Source organism: Odontesthes bonariensis, chromosome 17 (genome assembly GCF_027942865.1).
Source record: "Odontesthes bonariensis isolate fOdoBon6 chromosome 17, fOdoBon6.hap1, whole genome shotgun sequence".
NCBI lineage: Eukaryota > Metazoa > Chordata > Actinopteri > Atheriniformes > Atherinopsidae > Odontesthes > Odontesthes bonariensis.
The window spans coordinates 14,012,368-14,032,232 of NC_134522.1; the positions used below are offsets into that span (position 1 = coordinate 14,012,368).

Here is a 19,865-nt window from a genome sequence, read left to right on the forward strand (position 1 = left end):
ACCTCTGTACTCATTCTCTCATTTCATTCTCGTCTCTCCACTGGTCTCCTTTCTCCTCTCATGTTCCCTTGTCTGATTTCTTTTCTGATTACTTATTCCTACTTTTCTTTCACTTTCTCTTTCTTTCCCTACCTCTACTCCTTTCCTCCGGCTACTTTTCTTCATTTTCTTTTTTGCCATTTCCTCTCTCGCCACCTTGTCCTCGCGTCTCCGAAGTCCGAACCCACCTTCTGCCTCTGAGCAAAGGGGGAGGATCTATCTGGCAGGCCCAGCCCCCTGCGCTCCTACTCGTCCACGCTGTGTGACAGAGGGACGGCTGGGCTGTCCCAAGTATTATCTGAACACTCGCACAGCTTTGGACACACAAACACACACGCAGACGCAAACGCGCGCACGCACACACAGTGACTGCCTGTGCCAGAGCTTGCTGCGCTGTCAGCTCAAGCCCTCTTAGGGCTGTTTTTCGGTTGGAGATCAGTGAGACCCAACGACAGAGAGCTGCCTCCACTGAACGCTAAAAGGACAAGAGAACAGAGGGAGGAGAAAAGGAGGAGAGGAAGAGCACAGAAGGACACGAAGCACCAGCAGCCTCCGCTTGTGGCGGTTCATTGCAGTCATTCCTCTTTTTTTTCCTGCAGTCGTTCGGGACTTTTTTAGGGAGAGGGTTGTTTAAAAAGAAGAGCAGCAGAAGAGGGGCTACAGTTCACATGACATAACCGGAGTGAATGGGTTGCCATGGTGACTCACTCAGGGAGCCTGACCCGTGCAGAGTGAATGGAGGGAGCGCCTTGGACGCCAAGTGAACGATAAACTAGCGAAGAAGAGTCACCAGAGACAGGGAGAGGAAGAGGAAGAGGAGAGGTGGACAGCGGAGGGAGCACAGAGCAGCGGAGCACAGGTCGAGAATGGAGGACGGCTTTTCCAGCTACAGCAGCCTGTATGACACCTCATCACTGCTACAGTTCTGCAACGGTAAATAAAACCAACTAATCCTCCTGTTTTTCTCTCTTCCCTCAGCTGCATGTTGTTGACATACCACCAGCTGACTGGCTAAACTTGGCACCAAGTGAGGGAGGGGTGGGTTTGTTTGGGATGCAGTTGTGAGCGGTTTTTTTGCTGCATTTTCCTGCAGTTTTTGTTAAAAGAGTTCTGCGTGACTTTGGCATTTTCCTTAACTGCTGCTGTTTGGATTCAGATTAGATGCCCAGCGGTGGAGACTGCTTTAACACCGTGTGAAACTGAAAGCATATTAGAGCACTAAAGCATGCAGTGCGGAGGGCATTTCCAAAGACCATGCTGCAGATTTAACAGGATGTCTCTGGAATCAAGGCCAGAATAATGTCAACAGCCCGTCTATGTGAGCCAGTTGGAATCTGGAGAGCTAATAAATAAGGACAGAGGAAGGATTAGAAATGGTCCCCTGCTCCCAGTGCTGCCTTGGTGCTGCCAGATGGGTTGACGTGTATGTTGTAAATAGATTTCTTCTCTGTTGGCTGACTGCAATCAGGAAAACAGAAGTGACACAGCAGGACACTGCTGGTCATGTTTGGCAGAGGGAGAAGCCCTACTCAAGGCTGCTAATGTTATGAGAAGGAGAGGGTGACTCAGGGAAGTGAGGGTAACATGACACATCAGTATGACATCACTTTATGATTTATTTCCATAGTGCCCTATTCTTCTTTGTTTATCTCTTAGCATTTAAACGTACCACTAAACTATATTCAGAAAGTTTAAGTTTTAGCAATGTTCCTATACAGATGGACCGAGAGCTCCTTTGATCAAATGATGTGTTACTTTTGATTGAAGCTCTGCTACAGAGCTGCACAGTTTGTTGACACCGTCAGTGCTGGCATGCCTGCAGACTACAGTTAGACACCCCTCAGACACACAAAGGGGATTATCCCAAGCGCAGACTCCTGCTGTAGAGGAGTGACCTTTGACTTCGTGAAGCTGGTTAATTTGAAATCAAATTAAATGTTTATCACATGATTAACATTTAGTTTATTTTGTTTACTGACCATCTAATGCCTTTTTTCTGTTTTTTAATGTAGCTGCATAACCCTGTGATCAGCTATCACTGTATTAAGCGTAGAGCAACAAAATTGCCATTTCTGGCTAATGAAAAAATCAATAACATTTACTGGTCTGTGTAAGCACTAGCAGCTGATGGGATGGGGGGAGTGCTATTGTTTGACACTACAACCCAAAGATGTGGAATTACACGGAGGTGTCTCCTGCTGGGGGTCTACTGGGCGCCTTAGCATTTTCATGCATCACTGATGAAGCGAAACTAGTTAAAAGCATTTATTTAGACAGGACAAAAAGGTGGAGATGTACACAGAGATTTGTAGTTCAAATGTGATCATGCTCAAAACAAAGACCAGACCATAGTATCCAATCTATCTAGAAAACTGCCAACTGAATGATTTACCTGAGAAGGTATTATACCTGCTTTACTTTTCATGGTGTCTACTACTCATATGGAGTCACAAGAACCCAGGTATATGTTACAAAGACCGAATCAAGTTTTCCTGTGTAAGAACAGAGGACTGACTTCTGTAAGAGTATGAAACACGTTTTGATGAGCAGATCAATGACACCGACAGTGGTAACAGTAGAGGTGTGTAAGTTGGTTTGACCTGAAAAACCGGTGTAGCAGTGTATGTGAAGATGCAGAATTGCTACGAGTTTCCCTGAGGACACGACTGCCCTTAAAATCTGCCACAATTTGAAGTGGCAGGTGCAGCTTTCTTTCTGAATTGCTGTACGTGTCGCCTCAAGGTTTTGGGTTTCGATGAAGAGGTGAGAGAGTGTTGAGTGGTTGCAGTACGGTTGCAAGCATGGCTCCCAGCTTGTGATTACACAAAGCTTAACCTCTTTTAAAGATTCCCCTTTGTACTGTACCTCTTGCCCTGTCTCGTCTGTGAGCAGACTGAGGTCAGTTAAGAGCCAGTGGGAGGAAGTTAGAAGCGATTTACAAAGTCACGTTTTGACTCTGTGAGGACGACGATGAATTAAGACAGACTGCTTTGGGGCTGTTGTCAGGGATTTTCCAGCCTCCACCCTCCTCCTCTCTCTCTCTCTGTCTTTTACACACACATGCGCCTTCACGCACAAACTGACAGAGCAGCATCTTGTACTTTGTTCCAAAGGGCTGCTTAAGTTGGTGAGCGTTAGTTAAAATAAGAGAGTATGTGTTTGGGTTCTCGAAGTTGGAACTGCTGTGTTCATAGGGAGAGTGCTCGGACATCCACATGACCAGTGTGTGTGTGTTAGGCCTGTAGGCCAGAGTGACATCATGCATCCCTGCTGCTGCCGTCCAGATCAACTCAAAGCAAAAGTCAATGATGTCATTCGTTCCCTCTTTCACTCCCCCTCTCTCAGCCCGTGTGTTGTGGAGCATCCAACCAAACTAATGTTCAGAGACCGGGTCAGCTTAACTGCAGAAACACAGGCAGGCTGCAGGCTTTGTCCTCAGGAGGTCAGACCAAATGCAAATTAGCCCCATTACACTCTCAGACATGCTCACTGATTACAGCTGACGAGGAAGGAGAATCATTTAGAGAGGCCTTTCTTGTGTGAAATCACATTTGGAACAAGCTGCTTCTGAAGGAAGAGGGTTTTGATTCAATTAGGCTGTCTTGTGTGGTCTTTAATGAGGCTGCTGTTTTTTGATTGAATTTACAGATGCACTGATATCAGGATTTGTCCATTCTCAGTGGAACGAAGTGAAGTTGTACAAGTACCATCAAGTAATGTCCCAGTGACTTCCTGTTTTGTCTGCTCTCGTTTTACCACTAACCATTTGCCAAGTCATAAATAGCTGCGCTTACATTCACTCTAATCTTGAAAAATAGTTACAATAATGGCCCAATCAGAATAAAATCACGTAAAAGGAACAGACTTGCATGATCCACCCCAGTCAGAATTAATATTCAGTCTGACTGAGAGGGGGGATGCAAACCTTTTTCAATCTGATCCTTTCTGTTTATATGTTCTGTCTGTTTGCTCCATGTGGGACAATATTAGGTCATTAAACACACTTTTTGTTCAGGAGAGATACATGATGGTATGTGTTTTGGGACTAAATACTGTTAAATACTGTACCTCTTCAATAATGTGCATAATTTTATGAACAATCGTTGTGTCATTTGAAAACTGCTTCCATTCAACTCTGTGTCACCAATCTCTTCTTCAGTAGTTCATCCACCAGCTTTGAATCTTTTCCAAAGTAAGAAAACACTTCATTAATTTTATTTAATTTTGTTTGCTGTAAAATCACATTTCACTCTTCTACTTTTTAAAATCCAGAAAGAGTTGCGGCTTAATTTGGATAACAGCAGAAATGCAACAATCTCAGTTGAATTGAAGTGAGAATTTGTTTCTGTACCTGCAGCTAAGTTTTAGTTTAATCTTTTGTTAAATCAGTTGATGTTGTGCATTTTTCTTAATTAAACCAATGACATCAACATCTCAAGTGGCAGAAATGTATGAATGGAAACATGTACATTATTTTAGTTGCACAGAAGTCCAACATCCTTTGAGGCTTTCGGGAACGTTCAGCAAATGCAAAATCATCAGTTAATGCGCTTCTTTGCTCATTAGCTGCTGATGTGTTCATAAGTCAATCTGTTAATAAGTAAATCCGGCTCGCTTACAGAAGTTTAATACTGAGGATCACATACTTGGGTTCATCTGAGCCTCTCCATCCTAACAAATCTGTTCGCTCGCTCAGTCCTCTTTTCAGTTGATAGTTTCTTCTCAGATTTGGATCAGATGTCTTTTTGTCTGCGTGCTCCACCTTCATACCAACAGACACCTGAAATAGCAGCGTATGATGTAGACACCTAACACACCATAATGACAGCAGAGGGGGCAGGGCACATGGAGGAAGAGAAAGAGTTCATAAAAGAATGTGGGAAGTATAGATTAGTGAGAGTGCAGATGGGTGAACAGGTGCGAAGGGTGAAGAGGGAAATTATTAAAGACTGAGGCTGCTTTGATGTTTGTTGGAGGTGTTTTGACACACAGCAGAGGTGACTTGACTTCATCCAATCTCCTCCTCTTCTTGGCTGTGGATCTATAGGTATCTTCATCCAAACGCTGATTGATGATGGCACGTGGAGAGGGATTAGGATTAAGCCTGTGCTCATGTAACCAATCACAGTGGCCAAGGATATATGTCAGGGAGAAGGAGGAGTTGTTTGTGTTAGTGTGGTTTACATCAGTCTGGGGCTCATTTGTTTCTGTTTTGACTTGATTAAGAAGCCTTATTGAACCTGTTACACAAAAAAAACACCTCATTCCCCACCTCATTCTTGATTATCTTTATACCCATTCAAATTACACCAAGATGACAGTTGACAACAAGAGAAGGAAATATTGGGAAATAATGAGTCTCTGTGCCATAATTTATCCGTAACTACATGTATAAGAGCAGCAGTCTAATAAATATCGACCCGAATGGGGTAACTCATCTACTACTGCTGATTCAGTCAAATGCTGCCATTGATTTCCAATAGTTGTGTCAGTGAGAGCATGCATCACTTTCTTTTTATTTTCTCTTAGGCTCCGACTACATGTTGCTTCATCTCTGCAGTTTTAAAAATCATCTCGTTCTTCACTTTGCTTTAGTTTCCCTTTTTTACTCAAGTTCTTCCCTCCTCACCGTCTTTACTGCGTCACGCTCTCGTTGTTTCAGCTGTGTGAGTGCTCCAAGTTCAGCTCATGGCGCTTTTCGGTTTTGTTTTTATCTCCAGTCAGACAGACATATATCGAGCCGGGCAACTTGTGCTTCTGTAGTCACAAGTCACGCTGCCCCCCCCTCCCCTCCTCCTGCTTCTTATCTTCCTCGTTTTTTCTCTCACTTTGCTCCTCATAAGGTTTGCCCTGCATTTCCTCCTTGGTGCTGCAGAATAGTGAGCCATTAACTGCTGAAAGATACCCAGAGAGAGTGTGTGCTCATTAAACATGTAAGTACTGTACTGTGTGTGTGTGTAACCTCCAACAGAAGGTGCTGGTGAGATGTGTGGATGTCCTTTGCTTGTTTACCTAAGAGAAATTGCATCACTTATGTAATTGAAAAGATGGACAATTGTGCATGCAATGGCGATTTCCTCTTCACAAGTCTACTGCTGTAAATACCTTTAAGTATTACATACTGTGTGATAGATACGTACTGCATAAACAGAGACTTATTTATCAGCAGACATGCTGCATAAAATCACCAGGGGGAGATCAGATTAGGCCTCAAGCCAGGATCATGCTGAGCTGTTTTGGCAGTCATTTTTTCACGCAGTCATTTTCCCCACACAAGTTATTAACTGTATTGCATTGACATCTTTCAAGCACACATGCAAAGATGAGTGAATTGATATTGCCAACGGAAGGCCTGCTCACACGTCAGTAAGGTAACATAAGGCCACGACTGACAGAAACTCGCTGACGTATTTTCACTATTCACCTTCATAATCAACTTCTCTGACATAAATGCTACAATAATATTCAAGCATTTCTTAATCAACAAGCCCCAATAGTCACATTTGAGCTTCTTAAAAGCTACTTTATACGCTATATATGCTTTTTAACCGCTGTTGTAATATCACATATTGCCTAGTTTTGAAATTTTTACTTCATCCCCTCCTGTAGAACTCAATGCTTACCAGTAAAAAAAAAAAAAAAAAAAGAAATTACTTTGTATTTATCTCCTGAAGCGTTTTGCTCCTCTTCAGTCACTTAAATGTAGTTATATTTGCTTTGCTTGTCTTGTGATAGGTGGATGAATCAATGGAAACAGGTACTTGGTAGGCAGTAAAGACCAATATCTTATTGTACTGAGTATTTCCTTGCTCTGCTCTTTTCCTCCACTGACACACATTCAGGCAGCCTCATCTCATGACCTACTAAAACAATCAGGCATGTAAAGCAGCAGTGTATGAGTTCCAGTGCTAAATATATACCTTGACACTGCGTGTTAGTGCAGTTAGGGTTGTTGTTCTCTCTGGTTATGTGCAGTATGTGCTTGACAATTTGCACATATGTGTGTTCAAGTTCACTCTGTGTATGTGTGTGTGTGTGTTGCATTCCTTCACAAGGTCGGGAAAGTAGACACGCAGGCAGTATAAGACCTTGGACAGAATGTTGTGGATGCTTAAAAATACCATGAAAGAGCAAGACACAGAATCATGGGCTCCAACAGAAAGCAGGATGCTTCCACTCTGCTCTGTAACACTAAATGTGCTCAGCAGAGCGTGGAATGCTACCTGTGGGGGAGGGCGACCAAGCATAAATCACACGAGTCAGCCCAATCCCAGAGAGATGCCATTATTTTTAGTCTGTTTGATGGTCAAAGTATCACCAAAGCTGCTTTGTTTAATCACAAAGACGTGAAACAAGAAGTGAGGAATTTCTTTAAAAAGAATAGTATCTGAATTTAGAGCAATGAGGATATTTGAATTCTAATTTGTACACACAGTATTTCCAGCACAGATCATCTGTGTGCACACTGGTTCATATATCCGTATTCATGTGGATAAAGACATGTCTGTGAATAAGAATTTATGTCCTCTAATCCTGTAAAGGACCTCTTAAGATCAGTTAAAGATATATTCAGTGATCACGGCAAGGTGATGTGTTGGCTGGACTGTATTTATGGAGATTATCTCCATCAGGATATTTGCTCCAGTGAGGCTAAAGTCAATGGTTTTGCTGCTGCTCATTTGTAAGCTCCATCTAGTTGTGATGTTAACAGATATAATTAACCTCTTGGTGCCCGTAGTGCAGCTCCCAGAGGCTGCATGGCACCCTAATTGGTCTCTTACATCTGCTGTTAATGGAAGACTCAAAGGGAAAGCCTCAGCTCTGCGTGAGCGAGTGTGTATCCCCCAATGCATGCACTCAAGCCTCTCTGTAACAGATGGGCAGGGGAAAAGAGGAGAATCCCATTAGGAATTCCATTAAAAATAGATTTATCAAGAGCACAGGTGCAGAGATGAGAGGGAAGACGATAGCTGTGACTATTTAGTTTGCTTTTGCCTCAATCAGCAGTCCAATTTGGTTGTTATTTCAATTTGTGATCTCCTCTTTTTGTACTCATGATTTAGTTTGAGCTCAGAAATCTCCCAGCATAAACAATAACCAAAAATATCTTTGTGTTAATACAAAGACCTTTTCCCAACTCACATGTGAGAAAGCCACAAATCTCTCCACTAAGAATAAAGATCACCAGCAGATTTAGGACCTTTTACGCTATGAGTACTAAAATAATTTTTAATAGAAAAAACTTAAAGCTGTCTCACTGTTATTTTTCCTCTTGCTATTGAATACATCTAATCTAAATGAAGCATCTTAAATCTATGCTTTTTTTTTCTTTTTTTTTAAATCCTGACACTCACCAATGACAGAACGAGCTATGAGAACAAATTTAAAAGATGTGAACTCATGTGATATGTGGATGTATTCCAACTAATTTAGCTGAATATAATTACTAATATAGGCGCATTTTCCACATAATAACAGAGAGCATCAAGCCCCTCTTCTCTTAGATATTACATATTCTTATGTCTACTCTTATCCATATTGCCCACTGATAAATGCAGGGATAAAATATGTTTTCTGTATATAAACTATAGCTGGGAAAAACAAGAAAACCACTCCAACATATGTGTAAAACATGCAAAAAGTTTAAGCTATTCACGAGACTGAATTTTTTTTACCGGATTTGACATTCCATGTGTAAATATTCCACTTTAAACGTTTATCAGCTCATAATAAAGAGTGTTGCCATGTCATTTTGCATCCCTAAAACCAGCCATGACTAAGATTGATAAACTGCAACAAGGTCTATATTTGTTCTTTAATTTATTCAGAAAACTTCCGAGTTCATGTAGCCGCTGTGGAGGAAAGTAAGTAGTGTTTAAAGTTTCCTGAACAGCTTGTTTTTCCAGCTTTACAGCCCATGGAAATTCACACAAATATCATCAGAATCATGACTAAACTGGTTTATACTTTTCAAGGTTGTTGAGTCAACTGGTAGTTTTAAGAAGATGGTTTTAAGGAAAAGTCTTCACTGTTGATGGGGTTCATGATACTTCTAACTCGCACTTTGGAGTAGAAGTAAGTTAGGTGTTTGTACAATCATGTAGAAAGTGTTTCATATGGTCTCAGAGGACAGCAGAATACTCAGGTAGAATGTCTCCAGCATATTCTGCTTGAAGGGATACCAGCCCAAAGCAACTGTCAAATGTGACCTCAGTGACAAAAGACAATCAAATTATGTTCTTCTCTGGGTCGCTGCTCACTCAGGCTTAACATAGCTGATTGCGACAGGCTCAGGGGTCAAAATGATATAAGTAGGTAATGAAAATAGATGTAAATGCAAGCAGGCTGTTTGAGAGGAAAGTCAGAACACAGAAGACGGAACAGATATCTATATATATATATATATATATATATAGATATCTGTGTGTGTGTAAGTTTATGTGTGCTGGGGAATACATGTCAGTTGCAAAAAGTTTGGGACCCATTGTAAATAAGAAAATAATGATGTAATGATTTACAAATAAACCAATATTTTATTCATAGTAGAACATAGAAAACACATCAAATGTTGAAAGTGAGACATCTTACTATTTTATGAAGAATCTTAACTCATCTTTAATTTGATGGTAGCAACATATATGAAAAAAAAATTAAAAGATTTACTGTGTGATGATGATGGAATATCTAAGGTCATCCTCAATAACTTTACTTTTAAATCTCTGCCTCTTTAAGGTGCTCTTTTTTTATACCCAGTCATGTTACCGACCTGCTGCCAGTTGACCTAATTAGTCACAATATGTTGCTCATGCTGTTACTTTTTGGTACCACTTATTTGTTACACCCTCCTAACATTTTGAGAGGTGTTGCTGCCATCAATCTTAAGATGAACTAATATTTCTCATGAAGTTGTTAAATGACTCCCTTTCATCTTTTGATGTGTTTTCTGTGCTGAATTCTGAATAAAGATATTGGTTTGTGAGATTTGCAAATCATTGCATCGTGTTTTTATTTACATTTTAAACAGCATCCTAACTATTTTAGATTGTAGAAACAAACTAAAATCACGTGTAATGCTGTCAACAGTGTCACTGTATATTCTCTCCCCTCCAGATGGAAAATACACGATTGGCCGATATACAGCGTAGTGATAATTCTGGCCAATAATTCTGTGTGAGACTGTTTTTACACTGTGGAAATCTGGCTTCCTCTAATATCACTGTTACTGGGTGGAACAACACCAGTACGCACTGGATGGAACAAGTATCCCGCCTCCTGTTCCTTCCTGGTTGTTTGTTACTGGGGGACAAAGCCCTGTTTTATGTAGAGAAAGGTTGAGGCTGAGAAAGAGGCTTGTGTCAGAGCCCAGAGCTGCTGCCAAGCATGACTTTGTAATTCTGTGGTCTGTTTGGTCCCTAAAAGTCACTATAATAAAAAGGATGTATTTCTCCAGCTGTTTACTACTTTTTGGTTGATTCAAAAAGGGGCATTGGATAAAGTTTAGACTGTTGTTGTCTTTGGGTGTTCTTTTCTGTCTATCACTTTGGATTTCAAGTATTTTTGTTGCATTTGCCTTGACCACTGAGCCAGACCTTTACATACATTTGCTCCTATCCTGTTCCTGCACATGCGCTCAGAAACTGTATATCATTGCACCCAGATTCTCATCATTCTTTTGTCAGACGTTGAGACGGGAATGAATTTTTGACTGAAATGTGGCCTATTGAGACTGCGTGTCAACCTGTCATCAATGCAAACCATTTGAGATTAAATTTAAAATGTATTAGCTGCATCATCATCTGACAAAAATCTCTATATGAACAGCTAAATCACACATCTGTGCAGGGTTATTTCCATTTTGCTTAAACTTGCTGTTCTTAACCTCGCGAGGTGCGTGCCAAAATAACTGGCACACTGGGCGCTTTGGTGTCATTTCAGCCCAATGTCCACCTCCTGATTTTTGTAAGCTGGTGTCAGTATTGTACATGAACACAATAAAACGAGTGCATTCATGAGCTTCATTCATATTTTGTGTGAATATTTAACTGAATAAGTTAAAGCTGCTTTTGTATCTGAGCATTGTGAAGTGAGCCCAGCATTGAACGACATTCTTGTTGACGGTGAATGTGTCGTGCTAAATTTTATCTGCACGCACCCCCCTACTACATACTCCAGTGGAGGCTACAGACCTTGCAGGGATTTCCGCAGCAGTCTCCGGCACTTCCAAAGCAGACAGTATGACACAAACTGACAAAATATGATGTACCAAAACAAAAAGATCAAAAGAGAACTGTAAAGAAGTGAAGAAGAGTGAGTCCTGCCAGCTCAATCTGAAGGATGTAATGGATGATTTAGCACAACAGAAAGTCAGAAGAGGACACCTGTAATATAAGTTGGACTTTTGTTTTGACCTTGATGCAGACAACTGCATATTCACTGACTCTGTCCTCATCTGTCTCATGCACGGCCACTAAGAATGATTTTATCTGTATTCGTGCTGATGACCTACTCCCTTATTTTCTTTCAGGCTTATGACATATTTCTGTTTGTTGTAGAAACAGAATTTGCTTCTTTTTTTTTTCCACTGGCTGTTGAAGTTTCCTTATCTTAGTGCAGTACATGTTTGTCACTGGGCTTCAGTTTGCTAATATGCTTTCACTGATCTGCAGAAATGATCAAATAAAGAAGACTTATACACAATCTGTAATTTTTATAAGCACAGTTAGGTTCTGAGAAACTTGGTGGTTTGTATTAAAATAGACAAATATAGAAATGCGCATGCTTCCTCTCAGATGGCCATGGTGCCTGTGTTCCCGTATTTAGTAGCACTCCATAGCATTGTGTACCATATAGGAAAGATAATTCAGAGAAGCTCATTTAAAAAGTGAGAAATTAACATGAACTAGTTCATTTTTGGTCTGAATAGACTTCAGGATATCAGATGATGAACTAGTCCAGTTTTAATCTGTGTGAGCTGAACTTTGAACTAGTTCGTGTGATGTTTGGACTCACAACACTGCCTGTCTTGCACTGTGCGAGCGGCGTATTTGAAAAACAGGAAAGCATCTGAATGACCACTAAAACCCGGGAAAGTACGAATATTCTCAATGTTAGAAAAACATTAAAAATTGCCTGAAAGGGAAACGAAGAATTTGAAACTGTGTAGTTTGTACATTGTGCTTTCTGTACAACCTCTTCTAGAGGGATTTCCACTGGGTAGGAGTGCCATTTTCCTAGTTGTGATGCCTCATATTCTCTAGAAGCACCTGAACCAGCAGCATTAATGGTTATGGGACTGAGTCAATATCTGAACTAATTTGCACTATGACCAAATATCTGTAAAATCAGTCCCATTTCACCCTTTATTTTCTGTGTTTCCGATAGCAAATGTAAGAGTTTTAGCCAATTGACAACAGGGGCTGACTTCAGTTAAATTTAACATCAGGTACTCGTCCTCTTAAACACTGGTTTATCTCTACTTGGATGAACAACAGAATAAACTAGAGCACAGCATGGGAAGCAGTATAAATACTGGAGAAATACATTACAACAGTTCATTGCTATGTCCTTTAAATGTAATCCCTCAGTCTCGCATTTTCCTTCCACTTTCAGCTTATCTCCGGCCTTGTTTCAAAAATCTATTTCACAAAACAGAGAGGATGATAGACAAACAGAGAGAGTTGAAAGAGGTTCGAGATGGACAGAGAGAATACAAAAACCAGCCTGGCGCTAAGCCCAAACCCCTCGAGTTTAAGGATCACTAGCGTTCAGCAAGATCTGCTTCACATATCCAACATAATCCCTCAGTCACGCCGTGACTCTTCCTCTTTGACAGGAGAGTGTGTAAAAGTGTGTGTGTGTTTTGTTAAGCAGGGTGTTGAGATAATGGTGTATGTTCACTGTCTGCCAGAGTTAGGAAGGAGCTGTTCTCCCTCAACCCGCCATGTCTTTGTACTTGTCTCTTTTCTTTTTTTCACAGTATTTCTGTCTTTGTGGCTTTATTTACTTGTGTTTGTTCTTTTGAGCATCTGGCTTTGATATAACTATGAGAAAAATATTACATATAATTTACTACGTAAGGAAAACATCCCGAATTTGAATAAGAGCTGGGGGCTGAGTCTAGAGAGTGCTACAGTTTGGTTCCTTTTTCCATAGAAGTGCATCTATTTCTGAATTGTCTAAAAGCTGTTCAGGAGGAATTGTTTTGCCCGAGCATTTAGCTAGGGACAAAGCTTTGTTCCTTTGAATTAATATATTACTTTTGAAGAGGCAAATCAACTTCCATGCTCCTCATTCAGTGCTTTCTAACAGTGCTTGTTGCTTGCCCTCAACATCAGTCACTTTCCTTTTTAGACTGTGAGAATTGAATCTGGATACTTGTTGTTTTTCATTAATTTACCTATTTTGTCTGGATCATCAAATTTATAATCCTTTCCAGCAATGGCTGCTACTATGACTTTGCTTTCTTTACAGAGCTCTTACTGAGCATGTAAAGGAGTATTTGCACAAAAAAGGACAAGCACATCACGCTCCATCTTTTCTGACTTCGCCCTTACCTCTAATAGGTCTTTGTGTATGTTGGTTCCATCTTTGCTAATGATGCACTTAGGCAGCTTAAAACTTGTAGTACATACCAGATGCGACTTTTGAATTAGTGTTTTGGCTCCAGCATCTCTGTTCTTGTACGCGGTCTCCTCAGTGTGAGGATGAGAGGATTAAGGTGGGGGAGCTGTCTCCCATTTGACTTGTGTTTGACTCCAGGAAGGATGTAGCTGATGAGAGGATGGAAAGGTTTATGTCTACACAAGGACAGTAGGAACTCTCATGGGGGTTGTTTGGCCTCTCACCAGCTCATGTTTGACCTCTATATACACACACACACACACACACACACACACACACTCACACAGACTTTTGTCCCTGGTGACTTTTTTTTTGGTGCTGATGTTTTCACATGAAAAGCGGCCCTCCCTGCCTTTGTTTTTCTTTTTCTCCCTCCCTTTGTGCCGTCTGTTTTCTCTGCTTTAATCTCCCCTCAGGTTGTGTGTGAGGACTTTCCTCTGATCCACCGCTGGCTATTTATAGCCCTTAAGCTCCGGTCAACCAAGAGCAATCAGAGGAAGCTTGTAAACCAAGCACCTGTCTCCCTAATCTGACCAGATGATTAACTAAAACACTACAGTCAGGTCAGCTACTGCTCGCTGCAGGTGACAAGGGGAATTATTGGAACTTTAAGTAACTCTTCAGTGTTTCTTCTCCATTAATCTTCTTGTCTTGGAGAGACACCTCTAACTCAATTGATCTTCATAGATGACTTAAGTCATACTGACGGCAGACTGTGATTTTTATTTTTATTTTAAATGTTGCCATTTTCTCACCTCTGAGAATAAGAAGAAAAAATGCCACTATTTTATCCCTTTACATGACTTTGAATCGGTCTCTAAATCCCTAGTGACTTTATTCCCTCATGCCACTTGATTAGGATTAGGTTCAGACTTCCATAATTGAGGCCAGCAGCAGACCAAATTCAGGTTGTTTAATAAGTGTGACTCATTCGTCTCAGAAGAAATGGCTTTCCTGAAGGCACAGTCTGCAGCAGCTGAGGCCGCTCTCTCTCAGCCCACCACCAAACTGTGTGCATTCATGTTGTGAAATTAAAACCAGCTGTCAAGGTGCTGGGTAGATGTGCCAACAGTGGTGATATCAGCAGGGCCTCTCTGTCCAAAAAACACATGAATAGTTGTGTAAATGTTGTGACAGGCTGTTTCCTGCAGCTGTTTGGTTCGTTGATCTGTTGGATTTCTCCAAATGACGATTGTGGATTTTCTAAACATCCCATTGTTCTGCTGACAGAAAGGAAAACCTGACATCAATCAAGTAGTGTTGAACTGTGCTCGAGCACATCATGACGCAGCTGTTGTGAAGAAAGTTTTGAACATTTCCTTTACTTCATCTTTTCTTTTAATCCTGAAGCATTCGTGTGCATTCTTATATCCTCACAAGGAATGAGTCAGCTAAAAAGGCAGATAGCTCAGATCAGCACACGGCTGCTGCAGAACATATTTTATACATGAGGTCACTGCATTGCTCAGAATGTGAGACTGCAACCTCTGTGTTGATCAGAAGCATCTCCCCAGCGTTATTTCTGTCTTTTTACTCCATTAGCATATTGATCCTTGTGGCTGATGAAATTGCAGCACATAGGAAAGAATGTGTGCTAGCGCCAGTGTTCGTTATTAATGCCGGCGAGGTCAGTAAATGACTCAGAGATAATCTTGAGATATGAGCAGGAACAAGTTTGGTTATTTAGAGCAGGAAAATGAACATGCGATAGTACCTATTTCCTCTTGTTTAGTCCCTGCGGCTAAAGTGATGGACATGCACTCAAGCATACAGGTGCCAGAGTGACACTGCCTTCCAGAGGAAGGTAATAGGGAGCTGCATGTCCAAATACATTAAGGTGAGCAGTGGGATTTCACTTAAATCTGTGACCCAGCCACATACTGACCAGATAATGAAGCAAGAAGGAAGGGAAAATAATTCTGAGAAAATCTGAGGAAGATTGACAGAAATTAAGTGATTTATGTTGACAGCTGACACCTGTTTACCACACTGGAGAGTGTCGGGATGCTCCAATCTTCTTTTGCAGGGTTGGAATAGGCACACTGTCATCAAGGGATTCAAGTGGTGATGGATTCATTTTAAAATAAAGATAGACATCTCACTGATGTGAAGATGTGAAAAGGATGTGACCTCAGTTGCAAAGGGTACTATCCCGTCACAAGGAAAATGTGGCCGAATCCTCAGTGTGGACTGTGTAGCGGCCTCATCATCTTCATGCTATCAACGCATTCCTCTGCATGAACACAAACTTCCTCCTACCTGTTCAGTTTCTGGGTGTAGCTGTGAAAGTGCTAAATTGTCTCAGATGTTGCCGGGAGCTCAGTGACGGAGGATGTTAGCACAGAGCTGTAGAATCACGGCCGTGACAGCCAGCCATTGTGATTCAGCCACTGATGGTACGAAGCTCTCATTGTGTCAGTGTTGGGAACAGAGCCTCTACAGATGCTGCACAGATAATTGAAGCTTTATCTCAGGAAATCCCCTCTCTGATACACATGTGAATACAAACAAGGACTGCATTTGTAGGACTTATTTCAGGTGAGCCGAATGTTAGCAGTTGTGTCTGTTAAACGGTTTGTTGTTGTGTGTCAAGGTGAAGAAGAGAGATTGACATCGTGCATTGTGAATAAAGAGGGTGTCTTTTTTAAAAAGAAATTTGTAAGTGAACAAATGAGTATATGCCTCACTGCACCTGTAGAGCTGCCATTGTTGTTATATTGTAGTATGTTGTGCTCCTGCAATTTAGATTTGATGCCATTTCTCCAGATTGGGTGTTTCATAATGGGTAACTCACATGGTGGCTAGATGAGAACAATAGACAGTGAAGGCAAATCAGGTGCAGCAGAGTTTGGTTTGATAAAAATCCTGAGACAGAAAAAAGATAGAGGGATCGCTGTTAAATTTATCGTCCATGGTTACCTGAAGTTGGACCTGACTGTCATTCAGTCATTTGAACGTTATTCGTCATTCTCTGAAAGTCTGGAACCTTTGTAGACTTACTTTGATTCTTCAAAAAAATATATAAAGTAATATAAAATGCCAACTAAATCAAAATGCTAATAAACAGTATCATGACACAACAAACTTCTGGTTTCAGGAGTTTTCTTCAGACACCACATTTGCTGCTGTTTGCAACACGCATTCCTCTTTCCCGTTTAAGGCCAACTAACTGTCCAACTGATTGCAAGGCTGGCTTAGATGCCCCTCAGTAAAGCTCACATTTAAGGTCTGAAGAAGAGACGCCTACGTGCTATCGGGATTTCTGAAGGTGGGAACATTTGTTTGAATTGTAAAATCAGTCTTTCTTCGGTGGGAAACTCAAAAAAACTTTGAAACTAAAGAAAATCAGTTGTGGTAGAGATATTAATAGTAAAGTTTTCCATCAGAAATAATGTTCAAAAACAACTTATGCAGTATCTAAAGGGATTTCAACTTAATGCTCTAAAACACTTGAGGGTGTTTTTGTGTGTGCGGCCTCATCTCCAGTCTGTGTGTGTGTTTAAACTGTAATTGGTTGATTCAGCCATTCTGTTTGGATTCAGATTTCAATTTTCTGCAACAAGCCTCACTTGTCCCATCTGCTTAGTGCACCAGTTTACCATCCAGTATTAACGCGAGTCTCTCCGATCCAAACAATTCATAACTAGCAAACAGTCTGTTAATCCCACTCTAATGGAATCAGGCCCCTCGCAAAACAGATCTGTGAAATTACATTTCTGACATGTTTTTCCAGTTCGATTACAGTAGCTGCTTATGGGATTATATTATATTGCGGTGGTATCACATTGTTTCTGTAATTGTTTACACATCAGAAACTGAATTAGTAAAATGATGAGTTAGGTGCGTATCTGTTTCTTTTGTTGTTCTTATTGTTTATTATGTGTGACACTTTTGCATCTAAGTATGAACATAGGAGTACTATACTTTTCCTAATATGTTTTTATTTAGGAAAAATGCCTTTTGAAAATCATATTTGTTGTTCAGTTTCCTCTGTGTTGTTGGTTACATCACATCTTCAGTTCCAAAATGTGTTTTTGTGTTGCAGAGATTCAATTGATCGATTTTGTATCTGAGACAGAATCCATTTATCTGCAAGGGGGGAGGGTCTCTGGTCAGGGATGCCATGAATTGTCCCTGAGAAGCTTTTGTTTATCATCATTTACTCTGAGACTCAACTGAACGCTTTGATTTCAGCAAAGAAAAGTGTCTTCAATGTGAGACGGTTGTACCTCATTGTTTGAGAACGCTATTTACTGAGGTCAAGAGCTTTTTCAGATTTCCATAATGTTGCCAGGCAGTCGGGGTCTAACACAGATTCTGAGGGGAAACACAGATCTGCCTAATCACCCAAAGCTTGCTCTCTAATGCATTATGCATCAGATTGTTATTACAAGTCTGCTGGGAAAACACAGAAGTGATTTACATTAATATTTCATCAAATCGCTGTGACATCAAAGACTTAATGGAGTTGCCGCTCAAATGCGTGTGCGTGTGTGTTTTATCATTAATGAAGTGGAGCCTGGTGGTCAGGGCTTTGTCTGTATCTGGGTGTCAGGTGGAGACATAATGATAATAATGTGTTAAGTTAGATGAGAGAACATCCAGACGTTGAACACAGGCTCACAGGTCAGTTCTATGAAAGCTTCCACACCAAAAGAGCGATAAAAGTGAGCGCAGCATCTGAAAGGAGCTGCTTGTGCTCCATCCCTGGTGATTTTCCCTATGTAGCTAATCCCTCCGTTGGCCGAAATAATGACCAACTGTCATGATTCAGTGGAGTGCAACATTAACTGACTCGTATTTTTGATTGTATAAAAAGCGACTACTTACCGTACCCGAGTCATTAGATTGACTTTTTCTCACCGTGTCTGCTCAGATGACAGTGCATCAGCAGCCAGCAGTATGGAGGTTACCGACCGCATCGCCTCCCTGGAGCAGAGGGTCCAGATGCAGGAGGATGAGATTCAGCTTCTCAAATCCGCTCTAGCCGACGTGGTTCGCAGACTCAACCTGTCTGAGGAGCAGCAGGCAATGGGATCCCGCAGAGGACCCACTAAAGGTAACATACACTTCATAAGCTTTATTTTTATGATTCACTTCTTCTGAGGTATTAATTGACAGGGTTGATTGCTCACAGTGAAACACACAAGCTGGCTTACACACATGCTTTTAGTGGAATCTTGTCTCTCGTCTTTGTGCTCATTTTGCTGATGATTTCTCCTGCAGATTCCGCTTGTTTTCCTCCTCTGACAAGTTGTGAATCTCTTTTCCCTCCTGTCCTCCCTTCTCCTGGACTGTGTTGTGTTCTTAAATGCGTCATACGTTACATGTGTAGACCCCGCTCTGATGAGAAAATCTCCCTCAGCAGGCAGCATTGCTGGGAAGCCAGGTAGGCTGAGCGTGTAGTCTGTCTGCACTTACCAGGCCTGGTGTGTACATGTGCATATTTCAGTCACTGTCTGCACTGAAAGTACTTTTTTTTTTTTTTCCTGTAGCAATTCACTAAGACGTGCACAGTTACTTTCAGCACTGCACACTGCACATATGAAGGAAATTGTGTCGACATGACAAAAGTTTTATAGGGTTTTTATATTAAGATCCAGACTTGCTGTTTCGATTTGTTTTTAATCTAAATCTGTCTAAATTTATATAAACTAACCAGTTCCAGGTTGTAGTGAATGGGCAGACTTAATATCCTGTTGCATTACATTTCCATTGAGGTTTCTAAAATCAAATCCAGCCACAAGACCTATTTCCTCACTTATGAAATCATCTCACTGAGTTGTCCCTTCCACTTTTGTTCTCTTCACGTGATATCACACAGCACTTAATCTATTCCTACAGAAACTTTGAGAAATGAAGGACCTCATTTGAGAAAGAAATTTCAAATAAAAGCTTAGAAAGAGAGCACCAAGCATCAGACACTAATCAAAGACAGACTTTCCCATTTGTGTTGGGCCTTTTTTGTAACATTTCTGCATGTGCAGATTATCGGCCGATTTATTCAATCTTTTTTTTAATTCCGTCCAATGGATCTGAACTTCACACTAGATGTAGATTAAATCTGCATGCGAGATCAGCTGCTGGTCATGAGTTTCATGGCTTGAATAGGCATTTGATCGATGAAGCAGAAACACAAATTACGACTCTGAGCTGCTGCCAGTTTCTGTCTCAGGAGTAACTGGATGGATGGAGTTTCACTTTAA

The 19,865-nt window shown here is 41.0% G+C and overlaps 1 protein-coding gene across 9 annotated transcripts in view; it reads left to right on the plus strand.

Moving 5' to 3' along the window:
* Nucleotides 1-19,865, plus strand: part of eml1 (EMAP like 1) — a 51,014-nt gene that overhangs the window by 11,796 nt on the left and 19,353 nt on the right. For 3 of the 9 annotated variants that reach the window (XM_075448541.1, XM_075448543.1, XM_075448542.1), the window contains exons 1-3: nucleotides 331-972; nucleotides 18,536-18,718; nucleotides 18,995-19,048. In XM_075448541.1, the coding sequence (XP_075304656.1) occupies nucleotides 906-972; nucleotides 18,536-18,718; nucleotides 18,995-19,048 (304 nt within the window). In that variant the 5' untranslated portion in view covers nucleotides 331-905. Of the gene's footprint in view, nucleotides 1-329; nucleotides 973-5,897; nucleotides 5,973-18,535; nucleotides 18,719-18,994; nucleotides 19,049-19,865 lie in introns of those variants that run through there. The other 6 variants (XM_075448546.1, XM_075448548.1, XM_075448540.1 and 3 more) reach the window with 5 other exon arrangements.